The 19,158-nt window shown below is 40.9% G+C and overlaps 1 protein-coding gene across 4 annotated transcripts in view; it reads right to left on the bottom strand.

Annotated features, from left to right (window-relative positions):
* Positions 1 to 5,262: 5,262 nt before the first annotated feature.
* Positions 5,263 to 19,158, bottom strand: part of TRIP4 (thyroid hormone receptor interactor 4) — a 67,516-nt gene continuing 53,620 nt past the window's right edge. For 3 of the 4 annotated variants that reach the window (XM_082446709.1, XM_082446708.1, XM_082446711.1), the window contains exon 13: positions 5,263 to 5,567. In XM_082446709.1, coding sequence (XP_082302835.1) covers positions 5,500 to 5,567 — 68 coding nt within the window. In that variant the 3' untranslated portion in view covers positions 5,263 to 5,499. Of the gene's footprint in view, positions 5,568 to 15,252; positions 17,249 to 19,158 lie in introns of those variants that run through there. The other variant, XM_082446710.1, reaches the window with a different exon arrangement.

The raw sequence follows: 19,158 nt of genomic DNA, 5'->3' as shown, positions 1-19,158 counted from the left end.
CGCCACCACCGCCGCCGCCGCCGCGATCCGGGACAACCAGGGCCGCCCGCAAGACCCGGACACTGGACTACCGGGCCCTCGGATCCGGATCCCGGGCTGGTGTGCAGTCTGGAGCGGTAGAGCGCAGGGGAAACCCGGAACCTGGATGGATGAACCAAATCCTGGGTCTCGGAACGCGCGGTCACACGGAGCCCGGATTAGAGACTCGGAGCCCGGATTAGAGACTCGGAGCCCTGGGAATGCTGGAAAACCCGGCGAGCCGGTTAAAACAGAGATAAACTCGAAGAAACCTGGATTGGAGAGCTCGAACCTAACGCTCTCTCCTCGTGGAAAGACCTCTCGCTGGACCAGACTTCCTCGCAGAGAGGTCTCTGGGGAAGTATCATACCTTAAATGCGGAAGACACCAATTCTATAGGTGTCCAACCGTGGGGAGAGGAAAGGGTCACAAGGGGTCTGAACGTGAACATCCACAAAGAACAGAAGAGCAAGCACGGCTTACCGTGTTTCACCCATTTTATCCCTTGGTTCAGCAAAGTATCAATCCCCTAATTTTTTATCCTTTGTTCTCCAATTTCTTTTGTAGTATTACCACTAGTTTTCCTCTTAAAAGTACCCATTTCTAATCCTTCTAATATCTCTTTTCACCTCACCACCCCATATCACCAAATCTTGTTGCCTTTTATTATCTAAAAGTCCTACGGTTCTTTTCCAACCCACCATTCTAACTATTGTAACTTTTATCTTATCTGCCATTCATCTGATTGCCCAGCACACTATCTAGTAGGCATCCTGTCCTTGTTTAAGTGAACCCTCCCACTCACCTCTCACTCATGAAACTTATCATACTTTTCACCACCTCTTCCCTAAAACGTCCACTCCCTTCCCTTGCGAAAAGAAATTTATCTTAATTCTCAAGTCTTAGTCTCAATTATGTCCTTGACCATCTTAGCTCTGCAGGGTTTTTTTTTGGCTGAGCAGCATGTGTGATCTTAGTTCCCTGACCAGGGATCAAACCTGTGCCCCCTGCAGCGGAAGTGCAGAGTCCTAACCACTGGACCGCCAGGGAATTCCCAGCTCTGCAGTTTTTATCTTTCCTTTCCCTTACCCTGAGGCATCCTTCAACAGTGCCACTCAAGAGAGTATGTGACTTGGGGATAGAGCCAGGTCATAAAATCCCTTTATATCTCCAAATACACATGCAAAAGGTGTGTGGGCGTGTGTGTGTGTGTGTGTGCGTGTGTGTCAGGGGATGATGGCTAAAGATGAACACTAAGCCTATCTGGCCTAGGAAAAATAATCTCCCCTTGATCCACCCATATTCAGCTTGTTCTAGGACCGTACAAGAACAAAACTGACCCCAGGTGACAGAAAACCTCTAATCTGTACTGGACGATGTTACAAGTGAGGATTCAGCTACTTGCAGGTAGACAAAGAGAAGGGTTTAGAGACTTAGGTATGAATTAAAGGTTAACACTTGAGTAGTCATCTCCTACTGAAGAGCATGACTCTACCACTGAAAAAGACTGGACTGCAAAAATGGGGAACAAAGCAAACATTCCTACAGTGAACTCCTATTTTTAGACAGAAATTTTTCAAGCCTAGAAGAACCATTAAACATTTTCAAGCAATTGATGTCCTATACAGTAAAAGAATCTTAAGTTTTGACTTCTTATTCCTCTCAACCAGGGTTTGGCAAAATATGGCCCACAGGTGCAAATCAGGTGCAGTGCCTGTTTTGGTATGTCCCATGAACTAAGAATAAGAATGGCTTTTACATTTTCGGATGGCTGAAAAATAATCAAAAGAAGACTATTTTGTGATGTGAAAATTATATTAATATATTAATTCAAATTTCAGTGTCCATAAAAAAAGTTTTACTGGCTCATAGCCGTGCTCATTCACCTACGTATTATCTATGGATTCATTTCACTTGCACTGCAACAGCAGAGTTAAATAGTTGTAACAGGGACCATATGGCCTGGAAAGCCTAAAATAGTTGCTGTCTGGCCCTTTACAGAAAAAGTGTGCTGACCCCTGCTCTGAACAAGCACTGTCTGATAGAACTTTTTGCAATGATGGAAATATTCTATACTTGAGCTGTCCAATTCAGAAGTCACTAGTTACATGTAGTTATGTGAACACCTGAAATATGGTACTGTGACTGAAGAACTGAATCTTAATTTCACTTAATTTAAATAATCACATGTGGCTAGTGGCTACTATATTAGACAGCACAGCTCTAGACGCTCCTCAAATCTTATGTATTGACATTTTTTGCCCCTTGTCCCAACATCTCACTCCCTTCCTGTGACACATCTACACATTCTCAGTTGCCCTCTCTGCCCCACCTTATCTACCTGACTGCAAGTCAGGGTACAATATTTACTAGGTTTTCTTTCTAGACTCTTCATTGTCACAACAGAAATCTGATCAGTCTACCAGGTTTCACTGCATGAATTAATCCACATTATGTGCACACACATAAATGGACACACATTTACACAAGTTTCTTTGTGTCAGAGGATGGCACTGTGGCTATGTTCTTTCTTCTCTGCATGAGAGAATTAGAAAGCCCTCCACATGCTAGATTCCTTGATGCTGCTGGAGCCTGTAATATGGATCACCTCCCTCCAAACACATTCACAGAAGCTGAGAACAGCAGATGTGCACTTGCTACTTGAATCTCAAGGAAAAAAATCCTTCATCACAGGACTTTCTTTCCTGCCCTCCGAGGACTAATAAACTGAAGTTAGCTGATTTCTCTAGTTTAATAGATGCTTGCTTTTTTACTGGCCTTGTCTAACTGGGCAAGAGAACAACCCCAATACTGTCTCTATCTTGGCTAGGAGCTCTAGCAAAAGCATTAAAAAAAAAAACAAAAAAACAAAAAAAACTTACCAAACAAAATGAAATCCACATAAATGGACTTCAGTAGAGACAGTAGTTAAAATGAAAAGAGATTAGGGTTATAACTCATAAAAAGCCATAACTTTGTAATTATTTGTAAAAGCAATCTTTATAGTCAATTTTTTATACCTACTCCCTAGGGAAAAACGGGTTTCTGTAAACTGCCAGCTTAAAAAGAAAAAAAGGGACACCTAGTTTTCTTTCTCCAGATTAGCTGTAGCAAGCAAACACCACCCCCCACACCCCTACTCCATTCCAAACATCTGCAAGGCCAAAGCCTCCTAAAAATCCTGGCAGAGAAAGACTCCAGTTTTATATATATCCTACTTTGAGCTTATATAATTGAGACTGTGTCCTGCCTAGAAAAACAAAAACGCTGAATCCTTTAGCTACTATACAAATTGAGAGCCAATGAACCCAACCATCCAAAAGAGGGTACAGATATTTAGGCTGTAGAAGTAAACCAGCTCAGAAATGTGGACCTTCCCTCAGGCCAAGCTGTCCCAGAGTTACAGGGTCAGTGCAAAGTGCTGTAAAGTACTGAAAGGCTACTCCTGGGCAAGTATGTACTCAGGCTGCTAAGATTTTCCACTAGGCTTTAAATTATGCTATTCATCACTGAGCAACTGACGGCCATCTACCCCCAAGTCTCTCCCACACTTCCTCCCGGGTGTCTCCACAAATAAAAGAGAGACCTTATACCACCACCACGTGAACTGAAGAGAGTCTTTCACAGTCTAACCATGAAAAGGAGAAGTTTCCAAGTTACTCTGCCATTTACTCATGTGGCTCCAGCTGCATATTTTGGATGCTGAGGTGGGTTTCTCATAAACTTGTAAAGTTCTTGTAAACTTTATCACAGCACACAAAATGGTTGCATAACCTGAACTCTTGCGTCTCCTGATGTTTTTCTTTAGGCATGCACACACAGTCTATCCAGGTGGAAAAATCAATCCATACTCCTCTGTGTTCAGGCTGTCATTCAAATAAAAAGGCAGAAAGATAAACATTTTCTTTTTTTTTTCTCCTTTGGCTCTTCACCTCCTACCTTTCAATTTTATTTTGGTATTAAGAAAACCAGACAATTCCAGCACAGAATTCAAATTGCTACTGCTTGGTAAACTATTAACTGCATAGTAAACCCAGTGTGGCTTCATTAATGGTAGTAGGGTCTGCAGAAGGCCAGAGAGAGACTTTTTTCCCCCTAAAGAACAGCCATTGGCGTCCTTTCCAACTTTCTCTACAGAAGTTGAACAGAAAAAAAAAAAAAAAAAAAAAAGAATACAACATGCCTTCATCACTAGAACAAGAATTGGGTGGGTTTCGCCTGGGAATCCAGAGTGATCAGGCCCCTACAAAACCAATGCCCAGAGCTCTGCAACAAGCAGGGTTCACAGTTGAGTGAGCATCAATGCATAATGAGTGGAGGCATTTCAATGCAAATAAACGCTGAATATGAAGGATTAAAGAAAGGGGAAATTAATCTTTTTCATAACACAGGGCACTTTTTTCTCTCCCTTGCGCTCTCTTTTTTAAGTCATGCACACAACTGCTGGAGGGAATCCAACTTCCCCAGTGTTAGTGCTGCTTTATAAAAAGCAGAACATACACATTTAAGACCGTGAATTTCCTGAGGATGCCAGCAACTGAGATTCTGACAGCTCTTCTGAACAGCCTCAGAAAAAAAGTGCTTCACTAAGTGGGACCAGAATGACTAGTAAAAATCTCATTTCAAACCAACCTCCTATTTTTCCAAAGCTCATAGCTTCTTGGGGTATGGATGGCTTAAAGGGTTTGGTTTAAGCATTTTGGGATATTTGGATGCATTTACTGAAGGGATTTTATTTTTGTTTGTTTCTAATTGCTCCATCCAAGTGATACTTTTGCAATACCAACAAAATAAACAGGGCGGTTTCATGATGCTTTAGCAGGTGGCTCTATCTCATCCCAGTCTGATCCTCTTATGTCCTAATGTCTCAAACCAAAGAACAAAGTGGCAGCACCTCTTCAGGTTATCCCCCCACCCCACCCCCCACCAAAATCTGCCAGGGAAGGTTACTCAGCTGAATACTATTTGCTTGAAGAGACGTTGGACTAGAGCAGCAAAGTTGTTTAAAAACCTCTCTGTCCCATCACACGTTTCTATTAAACACAATTCCAAAAACATCCTAATACTCTACCAGGTTATCACTTTGAAAAAAAAAAAACTTTAAAATTCAAGTGGTGCCTTAAAATACTGTTAACCTAGGTTAAGAATTTTCCTAACTAAAACAAATCCAAGCCTCAGAGAGGAAAATAATTTCCAACTTGTTCCTTTTTCTTCTGTATCATTCTGAGAAAAATGTCAAAGATCTAGAATTTTTAAAATAAGTCTTTATAAATAATGTATCCAAAGATTTTTGACCCACTACATAAAGTAAGAATCCCACTCTTTAAGAAAAATATACAGATTTTGAAGAGTTTAAATTCTGAGAGGTTCAAGCCTGATGCCAAGCCTTTAGATGTCTACTGCTTCAATTCCAAAGGACCAGTGGATAGCAATTTTAGTACACAAAACTCCACTATGCTGTATAGTTCCTTTTTTCCTGGGTCAGACAGCTTTATTCTGCTTCATTAACCCCTTCTTTGCTCCTTGATGGATCTTGGAATCCAGTTTCCCTGTAACGGAGAAAAAGAAGCCTCATTATTTATTTTTTATATTTGCAATGCAAATCTTTCATGGCCTCCCAGGTCTTCTGGTTACTGTGTTTCTGTCACATTCAATTATCTTGCTTCAGGGACTCAGACACTTTCAAACTTCAGAGTTTCATTCTGTAAGAATGAGGAAGCAATGGGAACACTGTATAGGGACACACAAATGTACGTACGTACACAAACACAATGAGTATTCACCTAAAAATCTAAGAAGTTAATATTTCTAATTTTGTAGTTACTAGAAAAGAAACATTGCGTTTTCCAGAGTGCCTGATGCTAAGGCAAGTTTTTAAAGAATACACACATAATGATAAAGGAAGACATTTCACACAGTGGGAAACCCATTCCTCTGACCTGTTAACTGGCTAAGCATAATGCATGTACCTCCCTCACAGTGAGAAAAGCAGTTCAACTCACTCCTTTGCTGCCTCAGACTTAATAGGGGGAGTGACCTGAAACAGTGGAGTAGAATCCACATGAATGCTTTACTGACAAAGGGCCCCTATCACCAGTTAAGAAGGGCAAAGGTCATAGGCTGTATGACTCTCCTAAGTGTTAAAAGTTAGAAAACAAGCAACCTTCCTGTCCCAGGTGACCCTAATGAGAGGTACTTCACGGATGTGGTCTCCGACCTCTGACTCCTCAGATCTACCAGGATAAAGTTGGGTTCAGTGGTAGCTGCCTTAGGAAATATCCATCTCATGAAGAAAAATTTAACAGAGTTCCTGTCTGCCTGGCCTGAGAACAGAGCTTGCAGGTTGCTTTCTCCCACAAAAAGTCTTATTTAAGTCAGTAGAGATGCTGATGCTGGAAACAGAAATAGTTCAGTTCAGCCTTGGCACTAAATAAACAAACAAACAAAAACAAAAGCAGCTGGGTGTACTACACGCCTATATGCACAACCACGGCCCCTTGTATGTTGTCATTTTCATTTGTTGCAGTAATCAGGTATAAGAGAGAAAGCACTGGACGAGAAGCCAGGAAACCCAGGTACCAGTCCTCCTTTGTCTGATACCAACTAGATGAGTGACTTGGGGCAAGTCATTAGATCTCTCTGGACTTCAATATCCTCATTTGTCCAATTAAGGTAAGAATACATGTCCGGACTACTGCACAAGGAGAGTGTGAAAAAAAAATTACTTCAATCTAACAAGTTTCTCTGTTTTCTTAATTTTTTTCTTCTTCCTCATCTTTCCAGGGCTACATCTGCCTCTGGAATAACATTACTTCCTTCTCTGGGCTTCCTTAGAAACCATCACTAAGTGATACCCTAAATGATGTCCACAACAGTCACAATGATGTTGACTTTAATTTGGGCTTTAGAGCACAGAGTTTTCCCAGGGATTTAGGAGTTCTTTCATCCCCCAGGCTGTCTTGCTGGAAATCCAAACATGTGCCAGCAATCTGGCAAAGGGCCCTGTTACGAGGCAAGTTTGCCGTTGTATCCCTAAGACTACCAAATGGTAGGTGCTCAATAAATGAATTAAACAAAGAAAAGCAGACACCACAAATTTCAAAACCTTTACTTTATAGGGACTACTTAGTGACCAAAAATAGCAGATATCAGATAAACGTAAAAGAGTACTCATTGTAAAGGTGGTGGTACCCAGAGGTACAAAGAAGTATTGCGTCTCATTAAGCTTTTTAGGACAAGCTAGGACAGAATTTAGAATTCCATCTAGGACTACAGGCTTCTAGTTCTCTGTACTGAATAAGTTAGAAGACCCAGGTCCCAGTTTTAGTCCTAAGACTACCTATCTGTATAACCTTGAGGAAGTCACCTAGTCACTCTTGTCCTCAACTTTTTCAATGCTATGAGGAAACTGGACTACACAGTACTGAAGGCCCTTTGCAGCTCTGTGATACTGTGCCCTAAAAATGAAATGTAAATTGGAATACTTTGTTTCTGAGGCAATGCGATAAAGTGAGAAGAGCAGGAAACCTAGAGGTAGAAAGACCTGAGCAAAATATAATTTCTGTAAACCTGTTCACTCAGCTATAAAATGAAAGGAAGAAAAAATTTCTACTAACATACAAAGTCGTTGAGAGGATTATAGCTAAGGCTAAGTGTTTTTCTATATACTAAGCACTGTACCAAGTATTTTACATACACTGAATCATTTAATCAAATAATTAATTGAAATAATATACATTAAAGGGACTTCTCTGGTGGCACAGTGGTTAAGAATCCACCTGCCAATGAAGGGGACATGGGTTCGAGCCCTGGTCCAGCAAGATCCCACATGCCGCGGAGCAACTAAGCCCGTGCGCCACAACTACTAGGCCCACATGCCACAACTACTGAGCCCGCGCACCTAGAGCCCATGCTCCGCAACAAGAGAAGCCACCCCAATGAGAAGTCTGCACACCGCAACGAAGAGTAGCCCCCGCTCGCCACAACTAGAGAAAGCCTGTGCGCAGCAACGAAGACCCAACGCAGCCAAAAATAAATAAATAAATAAATAAATTTATTAAAAAATATATACATTAAAATGCTTCATGAGTTCAAAGTTCTCTGAAAAATTAATGGTAGTCATGTTATTTATGCTAAGGCTTGGGAGTTGTGTTTCTTAGTTATGGTCTCAGTTTTACTTTTAATTTACCATATTTACCAGATAACTCTAGGCAAGACTTTTAACTATATTTATTTCAGGCTCCCCAAAGCTTTACTGTATAAGAATATTCCAAATATAATTTTCATAAAACTCCAGTCTGACTGTGAAAGCCCTCACATGAGACCAGCTCAGGTAAGATCAACCCATTGGAGCAGAGCACTCAATAGTAGGCAAACTAATCTCTGGCTTCAATGATGATGTCATAAAATGGAAAACTGATGCGAGGAAGGAGATACAGAGGATGAAGGATTTCCAGGGCACTCCCAGGGATTCAGAAAGTCTTTCATCCCCTAGACTAACCTAAGAAAACCATACATGTGCCAGCAATCTGTGAGCCCCTTACAACTAAAAACTTCTTTGCATCCCTAATATCTACCATAGTAACTGCCAATAGTAGCAATTGGGTTAGCTGGGCAATGAAGGCCAGGGACTGGGGCTCCTTGCATGAAGAAGCAGTTATCGTGGATGCCCTCTGAACTCTGAGTTCTAGTTTAGCCTGGTTTTTTAAGACTTGGGATCTGGACAGTTAACTACAGTAATATACAGTACACTCTCTTAAAAGCAGAGTGATAATGCTTAGTTTCTGTATTTCCCCAATATTTTTATATTTAGTACATACAGCATTTCAGTGTTAAACCACATCCTCAATCATGGTGCCTAAAAGAAAATCAAATGCATGTGCAGCAGATGGAGAAGAAGTTAAAAGGGAAAAAACTATTTGCCATCAATCGATATAACTCTCATAGGGATTTTCACATGTTTTGCATAAGATATAAGGCAGAATTTGCATGAGTTTATAAAGCATGTAGTTCATTTAAAGTAAAAAAATTACCTTCATCTCTTTGAGCATTCAACTTACATATTCTACTATACTTAACTTTTTTGCATTTCTTAATTTGAGCAGACACACAGCCAAGTGATTTCATATTGCACATTGTTTTCTGAATTATTTCAACTTCAAGAAGCGCAATTATCCTCAGGTCAAGCAAGCTCAAGTTTTACATGTCCAAAAACATAAATAAAAATATATGCCTTTAATTTAAAGCAAATATATACACGTGATACAACACGTAAATGAGTTATATTATAGACATTTATTTGCAAGTCAGAAGTTTGGAACTTAGAATAAATTTCTCATAGAACTAATCTATGAAAAGTGGCTAGGGGCTTCCCTGGTGGTGCAGTGGTTAAGAATCCGCCTGCCAATGCAGGGGACGTGGGTTCAGGCCCTGGTCTGGGAAAATTCCACAGGCCAAGGAGCAACTAAGCCCGTGCACCACAACTACTGAGCCTGCACTCTAGAGCCTGCGAGCCACAACTACTGAGCCTGTGAGCCACAACTACTGGAGCTCGTGCTCTGCAACAAGAGAAGCCACCGCAATGAGAAGCCCGTGCACCGCAACAGAGTAGCCCCCGTTCACCGCAACTAGAGAAAGCCCCCACACAACAACAAAGACCCAATGCAGCCAAAAATAAATAAATTAAATAAATTAATTAAAAAAAATCTTAAAAAAAAACAAAAGGAAAGTGGTTAGGTTCCTAAGCCATCCCACAAGAAACAAATATTTAAGGCACAGAGCTGTAACTGAAGTAGAGTATTAATATTATTAATACCATGGAACTTAACCACTTCATGTAACAATATTCTAGAAGAAAATGTGAAGCATTCCAAATTAAGAGCCAAGTATAGGAATTCCCTTGTGGCGCAGTGGTTAAGAATCGCCTGCCAATGCAGGGGACACGGGTGTGATCCCTGGTCCGGGAAGATCCCACATGTCGCAGAGCAACTGAGCCCGTGCACCACAACTACTGAGCCTGCGCTCTAGAGCCCACGAGCCACAACTACTGAGCCCACGTGCTGCAACTACTGAAGCCCGTGCGCCTAGAGCCTGTGCTCCGCAACAAGAGAAGCCACCGTAATGAGAAGCCTGCGCGCAGCAACGAAGACCCAACACAGCCCTAAATAAATAAATAAATAAATAAATAAATAAATTTATATATATATATATATATATATATATATATATATATATATATATATATATATAAAAAGAGCCAAGTATGTATTTTCCCCTATGGCAGTGAGATTAAAGACTTTTCCAGCTGTAAACTACTGGAGGTGGTCCCTATGGCTTAAGGGAAGGAAGTTCTGGCAGCGTGTAAGGTTTTTAAAGACAGGATGAATGAAGGACAAAGGAATGAAGAGATACAGGGAACAGAAACTTCACACCAGACTAAATCCTCAGGTAGGCTGGCTCCCTCTCAAGAGAAGTTTTTTTCTGAGACACAGGGATTGGTCAACCTATTCTTTCTCCACCCCCCCTAACCCCCAACTTTACCTATTGTTTCTGACCCATGTTTCACCTTGTCTGGTCTACCATGGAAGAAGGTGCAGTCTCACAATTTCTCTCCAGCCCTGCTGTCCCTAAAACAAGCACACAGCCCATTTTGGCTTTTTAAAGCTTCTAACCAACAGAAGGAACGGGGAAAAGCTTTCTCTTAAGACCATCACCCACCCCGCCCCCTATTAAACCTTGTGGAGAAAAATGAAGGTCGTATGTGTGCTGAAGGTGGGTCTCTGGGAAGAGAAAGTACTGAAGTAAAACATTTCAGAGAAATATATATATAAACTCTGTTTACACAAAACATTTTCTCACAGGAGTTTAAGCAGCAGATGAAAACCAAGATAGAAAGGAAGCTACGAAAAGGTAACTGGGACTAAAGATCAAGTAGCAGTGGGTCTGGGAGAGAAGACTGACCACGTTTTCCTCCTACCACCAGTGTTGCCATCAGTGCCTACAGTAAGGTAAGAATGGAGTAGAGTAGGAAGGGGTAAAATTTCTCAACCTAAAAAGGAGAGAAAAAGGGAGATTTAAATCCTAAATAGTGAAGAAGAAGGAAAAAGAATTTCCAGGGCCACTTGGCTAACAGGTGGGGTAAAGTATGAAGTAAATAATTTGTGTAAGTCAAGGGCAATTTATGTTCAGATTTTCTGACTTGCAGGAATCTCAGAAATATGTTTCACAAATCATGAGGGTTGCCTGAATTTTGCAGTGAATATACATGAATCTAAAATCATACTCCAAGCATTTCATTTTGTGATCAAAAGCAGTATTATCCATAGTGCAGTCAGCTAACCAACAGCATTAGTATCACTTGGGAGAAGGGCTCAGAAACCTGTGTTTTAACAGCTCTCTAGGTGACTTTTATTTACATTACAGTCTGAGAAGTACTTCTTTACAGAACAGATTTATAAAATAGTTGGTCCACGACGAACAAGGTGACATAGTCTTGTGCACAGCCGACAACAATGCATGCCCCAGAAGCATCCAGTTCACACAATGGGAAAGCAATGTCAGAGTCATGAAATAGTAACTGACATGAGCAAATGGGAGAGATGCTGATGTTGTTTTTTTTTTTAAACATCTTTACTGGAGTATAATTGCTTTACAATGGTGTGTTAGTTTCTGCTTTATAACAAGGTGAATCAGTTATACATATGCATATGTCCCCATATCTCTTCCCTCTTGCATCATCCTCCCTATCCCACCCCTCTAGGTGGTCACAAAGCACCGAGCTGATCTCCCCATATGATGCAGCTGCTTCCCACTAGCTATCTATTTTACATTTGGTAGTGTATATATGTCCATGCCACTCTCTCACTTTGTCCCAGCTTACCGTTCCCCCTCCCTGTATCCTCAAGTCCATTTTCTAGTAGGTCTGCATCTTTATTCCTGTCTTGCCCCTAGGTTCTTGATGACCATTTTTTTTTTTTAGATTCCATATATATGTGTTAGCATATGGTATTTGTTTTTCTCTTTCTGACTTACTTCACTCTGTATGACAGACTCTAGGTCCATCCACCTCACTACAAATAACTCAATTTCGTTTTTTATGGCTGAGTAATATTCCATTGTATATATGTGCCACATCTTCTTTATCAATTCATCTGATGATGGACACTTAGGTTGCTTCTATGTCCTGGCTATTGTAAATAGAGCTGCAATGAACATTTTGGTACATGACTCTTTCTGAATCATGGTTTTCTCAGGGTATATGCCCAGTAGTGGGATTGCTGGGTTGTATGGTAGTTCTATTTTTAGTTTTTTAAGGAACCTCCATACTGTTCTCCATAGTGGCTGTATCAATGTACATTCCCACCAACAGTACAAGAGGGTTCCCTTTTCTCCACACCCTCTCCAGCATTTATTGTTTGTAGATTTTTTGATGATGGCCATTCTGACTGGTATGAGATGATATCTCATTGTAGTTTTGATTTGCATTTCTCTAATGATTAATGATGTTGAGCATTCTTTCATGTGTTTGCTGGTAATCTATATATCTTCTTTGGAGAAATGTCTATTTAGGTCTTCTGCCCATTTTTGGTTTGGGTTGTTTGTTTTTTTGATATTGAGCTGCATGAGCTGCTTGTAAATTTTGGAGATTAATCCTTTGTCAGTTGCTTCATTTGCAAATATTTTCTCCCATTCTGAGGCTTGTCTTTTCGTCTTGTTTATGGTTTCCTTTGTTGTGCAAAAGCTTTTAAGTTTCATTAGGTCCCATTTGTTTATTTTTGTTTTTATTTCCATTTCTCTAGGAGGTGGGTCAAAAAGGATCTTGCTGTGATCTATGTCATAGAGTGTTCCACCTATGTTTTCCTCTAAGAGTTTGACAGTGCCTGGCCTTACATTTAGGTCTTTAATCCATTTTGAGTTTATTTTTGTGTATGGTGTCAGGGAGTGTTCTAATTTCATTCTTTTACATGTAGCTGTCTAGTTTTCCCAGCACCACTTATTGAAGAGGCTGTCTTTTCTCCATTGTATAGTCTTGCCTCCTTTATCAAAGACAAGGTGACCATATGTGCCTGTGTTTATCTCTGGGCTTTCTATCCTGTTCCATTGATCTATATTTCTGTTTTTGTGCCAGTACCATACTGTCTTGATTACTGTAGCTTTGTAGTATAGTCTGAAGTCAGGGAGTGTGATTCCTCCAGCTCTGTTTTTCTTTCTCAAGATTGCTTTGGCTATTCGGGGTCTTTTGTGTTTCCATACAAATTGTGAAATTTTTTGTTCTAGTTCTGTGAAAAATGCCAGTGGTAGTTTGATAGGGATTGTATTGAATCTGTAGATTGCTTTGGGTAGTATAGTCATTTTCACAATGTTTACTCTTCCAATCCAAGAACATGGTATATCTCTCCATCTGTTTGTATCATCTTTAATTTCTTTCATCAGTGTCTTATAATTTTCTGCATACAGGTCTTTTGTCTACTTAGGTAGGTTTATTCCTAGATATTTTATTCTTTTTGTTGCAATGGTAAATGGGAGTGTTTTCTTAATTTCACTTTCAGATTTTTCATCATTAGTGTATAGGAATGCAAGAGATTTCCGTGCATTTTTTATCCTTCTACTTTACCAAATTCATTGATTAGCTCTAGTAGTGTTCTGGTAGCATCTTTAGGATTCTCTATGTACAGTATCATGTCATCTGCAAACAGTGACAGCTTTACTTCTTCTTTTCCGATTTGGATTCCTTTTATTTCTTTTTCTTCTCTGATTGCTATGGCTAAAACTTCCAAAACTATATTGAATAATAGTGGTGAGAGTGGGCAACCTTGTCTTGTTCCTGATCTTAGTGGAAATGGTTTCAGTTTTTCACCATTGAGGACGATGTTGGCTGTGGGTTTGTCATATATGGCCTTTATTATGTTGAGGAAAGTTCCCTCTATGCCTACTTTCTGGAGGGTTTTTATCGTAAATGGGTGTTGAATTTTGTTGTAAGCTTTCTCTGCATCTATTGAGATGATCATATGATTTTTCTCCTTCAATTTGTTAATATGGTGTATCACGTTGATTGATTTGCATATATTGAAGAATCCTTGCATTCCTGGGATAAACCCCACTTGAACATGGTGTATGATCTTTTTAATGTGCTGTTGGATTCTGTTTGCTAGTATTTTGTTGAGGATTTTTGCATCTATGTTCATCAGTGATATTGGCCTGTAGTTTTCTTTCGTTGTGACATCTTTCTCTGGTTTGGGTATCAGGGTGATGGTGGCCTCATAGAATGAGTTTGGGAGTGTTCCTCCCTCTGCTATATTTTGGAAGAGTTTGAGAAGGATAGGTGTTAGCTCTTCTCTAAATGTTTGATAGAATTCGCCTGTGAAGCCATCTGGTCCTGGGTTTTTGTGTGTTGGAGGATTTTTAATCACATTTTCAATTTCAGTGCTTGTGATTGGTCTGTTCATATTTTCTATTTCTTCCTCATTCAGTCTCGGAAGGTTGTGCATTTCTAAGAATTTGTTCATTTCTTCCAGGTTGTCCATTTTATTGGCATATAGTTGCTTGTAGTAATCCCTCATGATCTTTTGTATTTCTGAAGTATCAGTTGTTACTTCTCCTTTTTATTTCTAATTCTATTGATTTGAGTCTTCTCCCTTTTTTTCTTGATGAGTCTGGCTAATGGCTTATCAATTTTGTTTATCTTCTCAAAGAACCAGTTTTCAGTTTTATTGATCTTTGCTATCGTTTCCTTCATTTCTTTTTCATTTATTTCTGGTCTGATCTTTATGATTTCCTTCCTTCTGTTAACTTTGGGGTTTTTTTGTTCTTCCTTCTCTAATTGCTTTAGGTGTAAGGTTAGGTTGTTTGAGATATTTCTTGTGTCTTGAGGTAGGCTTGTATTGCTATAAACTTCCCTCTTAGAACTGCTTTTGCTGCATCCCATAGGTTTTGGGTCATCGTGTTTTCACTGTCATTTGTTTCTAGGTATTTTTTTATTTCCTCTTTGATTTCTTCAGTGATCTCTTGGTTATTAAGTAGTGCATTGTTTAGCCTCCATGTGTTTGTATTTTTTACAGATTTTTCCCTGTAATTGATATCTAGTCTCATAGCATTGTGGTCAGAAAAGATACCTGACACAATTTCAATTTTCTTAAATTTACTGAGGCTTGATTTGTGACCCAAGTTATGATCTATCCTGGAGAATGTTCCATGAGCACTTGAGAAGAATGTGTATTCTGTTGTTTTTGGATGGAATGTCCTATAAATATCAATTAAGTCCATCTTGTTTAATGTATCATTTAAAGCTTGTGTTTCCTTATTTATTTTCATTTTGGATGATCTGTCCATTGGTGAAAGTGGGGTGTTAAAGTCCCCTACTATGATTGCGTTACTGTCGATTTCCCCTTTTATGGCTGTTAGTATTTGCCTTATGTATTGAGGTGCTCCTATGTTGGGTGCATAAATATTTACAATTGTTGTATCTTCTTTTTGGATTGATCCCTTGATCATTATGTAGTGTCCTTCTTTGTCTCTTGTAACAGTCTTTGTTATAAAGTCTATTTTGTCTGATATGAGAATTGCTACTCCAGCTTTCTTTTGATTTCCATGTGCACGGAATATCTTTTTCCATCCCCTCTCTTTCAGTCTCTATGTGTCCCTAGCTCTGAAGTGGGTCTCTTGTAGACAGCATATATACGGGTCTTGTTTTTGTATCCATTCACCCAGTCTATGTCTTTTGGTTGGAGCATTTAATCCATTTACATTTAAGGTAATTATCGATATGTATCTTCCTATTACCATTTTCTTAATTGTTTTGGGTTTGTTATTGTAGGTCTTTTCCTTCTCTTCTGTTTCCTGCCTAGAGAAGTTCTTTTAGCATTTGTTGTAAAGCTGGTTTGGTGGTGCTGAATTCTCTTAGCTTTTGCTTGTCTGTAAAGCTTTTAATTTCTCTGTCAAATCTGAATGAGATTCTTGCTGGGTAGAATAATCTTGCTTGTAGGTTTTTCTCCTTCATCACCTTAAATATGTCCTGCCACTTCCTTCTGGCTTGCAGAGTTTCTGCTGAAAGGTCAGCTGTTAACCTTATGGGGATTCCCTTGTATGTTATTTGTTGTTTTTCCCTTGCTGCTTTTAATATTTTTTCTTTGTATTTAATTTTTGATAGTTTGATTAATATGTGTCTTGGCGTGTTTCTCCTTGGATTTATCCTGTATGGGACTCTCTGTGCTTCCTGGACTTGATTAACCATTTCCTTTCCCATATTAGGGAAGTCTTCAACTATAATCTCTTCAAATATTTTCTTAGTCCCTTTCTTTTTCTCTTCTTCTTCTGGGACCCCTATACTTTGAATGTTGGTGTGTTTAATGTTGTCCCAGAGGTCTCTGAGACTGTCCTCAGTTCTTTTCATTCTTTTTTCTTCATTCTGCTCTGTGGTAGTTATTTCCACTATTTTTTCTTCCAGGTCACTTATCCGTTCTTCTGCCTCAGTTATTCTGCTATTGATTCCTTCTAGAGAATTTTAAATTTCATTTATTGTGTTGCTCATCACTGTTTGTTTGCTCTTTAGTTCTTCTAGGTCCTTGTGAAACGTTTCTTGTATTTTCTCCATTCTATTTCCAAGATTTTGGATCATCTTTACTATGATTATTCTGAATTGTTTTTCAGGTAGACTGCCTATTTCCTCTTCATTTGTTAGGTCTGGTGGGTTTTTGCCTTGCTCCTTCATCTGCTGTGTGTTTCTCCGTCTTCTCATTTTGCTTAACTTACTGTGTTTGGGGTCTCCTTTTTGCAGGCTGCAGGTTCGTAGTTCCCATTGTTTTTGGTGTCTGTCCCCAGTGGCTAAGGTTGGTTCAGTGGGTTGTGTAGGCTTCCTGGTGGAGGGGACTAGTGCCTGTGTTCTGGTGGATGAGGCTGGATCTTGTCTTTCTGGTGGGCAGGTCCACATCTGGTGGTGTGTTTTGGGGTGTCTGTGGCCTTATTATGACTTTAGGCAGCCTCTCTGCTAATGGATGGGGTTGTGTTCCTGTATTGCTAGTTGTTTGGCATAGGGTGTCCAGCACTGTAGCTTGCTGGTCATTGATTGGAGCTGGGTCTTGGCGTTGAGATGGAAATCTCTGGGAGATTTTCGCTGTTTGATATTACGTGGAGCTGGGAGGTCTCTTGTGGACCAGTGTCCTGAACTTGGCTCTCCCACCTCAGAGGCACAGCCCTGATGCCCAGCTGGAGCACCAAGAGCCTGTCATCCACATGGCTCAGAATAAAAGGGAGAAAAAAAAGAAAGAAAGAAAGAAGAAGATAAAATAAAATAAAATAATGTAAAATAAAACAGTTATTAAAATAAAAAATAATTATTAAAAAAATTTTTTTTAAGTATTAAAAAAAAAAAAAAGAAAGAAAGAAAGAAGAGAGCAACCAAACCAAAAAACAAATCCACCAATGATAACAAGTGCTAAAAACTACAGTAAAAAAAAAAAACAAATAAAATACAGCCAGACAGAACCCTAGGACAAATGGTAAAAGCAAAGCTATAGAGACAAACACACAGAAGCATACAAATACACACTCACAAGAAGAGAAAAAGGGAAAAAATATATATATATCATTGCTCCCAAAGTCCACCTCCTCAATTTGGGGTGATTTGTTGTCTATTCAGGTATTCCGCAGATGCAGGGTACATCAAGTTGATTGTGGAGATTTAATCCGCTGCTCCTGAGGCTGCTGGGAGAAATTTCTCTTTCTCTTCTTTGTTCGCGCAGCTCCTGGGGTTCAGCTTTGGATTTGGACCTGCCTCTGCATGTAGGTCGCCTGAGGGCGTCTGTTCTTCGCTCAGACAGGACAGGGTTAAAGGAGCAGTTGATTCAGGGGCTCTGGCTCACTCAGGCTGGGGTGAGGGAGGGGTACGGAATGCGGGGCGAGCCTGCAGCGGCAGAGGCTGGCGTGACGTTGCACCAGCGTGAGGCGCGCCGTGTGTTCTCCCGGGGAAGTTGTCCCTGGATCATGGGACCCTGGCAGCGGCGGGCTGCACAGGCTCCCTGGAGGTGAGGTGTGGAGAGTGACCTGTGCTTGCACACAGGCTTCTTGGTGGCGGCAGCAGCAGCCTTAGCGTCCCATGCCCGTCTCTGGGGTCTGCACTGACAGCCGCGGCTCACGCCCGTCTCTGGAGCTCCTTTAAGCGGTGCTCTTAATCCCCTCTCCTCACGCACCAGGAAACAAAGAGGCAAGAAAAAGTCTCTTGCCTCTTCGGCAGCTCCAGACTTTTTTCCGGACCCCCTCCCGGCTAGCTGTGGCGCACTACCCCCCTTCAGGCTGTGTTCACGCCGCTAACCCCAGTCCTCTCCCTGGGATCCGATCTCCAAAGCCCGAGCCTCAGCTCCCAGCCCCCGCCCGCCCCGGCGGGTGAGCAGACAAGCCTCTCAGGCTGGTGAGTGCTGCTCCGCACCGATCCTCTGTGCGGGAATCTCTCCGCTTTGCCCTCTGCACCCCTATTGCTGCGCTCTCCTCCATGGTGCCGAAGCTTCCCCCCTCCGCCACCCACAGTCTCCACCCACGAAGGGGCTTCCTAGTGTGTGGAAACCTTTCCTCCTTCACAGCTCCCTCCCACTGTTGCAGGTTCCATCTCTATTCTTTTGTCTGTTTTTTCTTTTGCCCTACTCAGGTACGTGGGGAGTTTCTTGCCTTTTGGGAGGTCTGAGGTCTTCTGCCAGCATTCAGTAGGTGTTCTGTAGGAGTTGTTCCGCATATAGATGTATTTCTGAAGTACACGTCTTACTCTTCCGCCATCTTGAAGCTCCTCCGCTGATGTTTTTAAAAGGAAGTTAGGGACTTCCCTGGTGGCGCAGTGGTTAAGAATCTTCCCGCCAATGCAGGGGACACAGGTTCGATCCCTGGTCCGGGAAGATCTCACATGCCGCGGAGCAACTAAGCCCATGCGCCACAGCTACTGAACCTGCGCTCTAGAGCCCGCGAACCACAACTACTGAAACCTGCGCGCCTAGAGCCCGTGCTCTACAACAGGAGAAGCCACCGCAATGAGAAGCCTATGCACTGCAACAAAAAGTAGCCACCGCTGACTGCAACTAGAGAAAGCCCACACACAGCAATGAAGACCCAACACAGCCAAAAATAAATAAATTTATTAAAAAAAAAAAAAAGGTAAGTTAG

The sequence above is a fragment of the Balaenoptera physalus genome (assembly GCF_965194825.1).
Source record: "Balaenoptera physalus genome assembly, chromosome: 2".
NCBI classification, from domain to species: Eukaryota; Metazoa; Chordata; class Mammalia; order Artiodactyla; family Balaenopteridae; genus Balaenoptera; species Balaenoptera physalus.
This window is presented reverse-complemented; position numbering and strand designations above follow the sequence as displayed.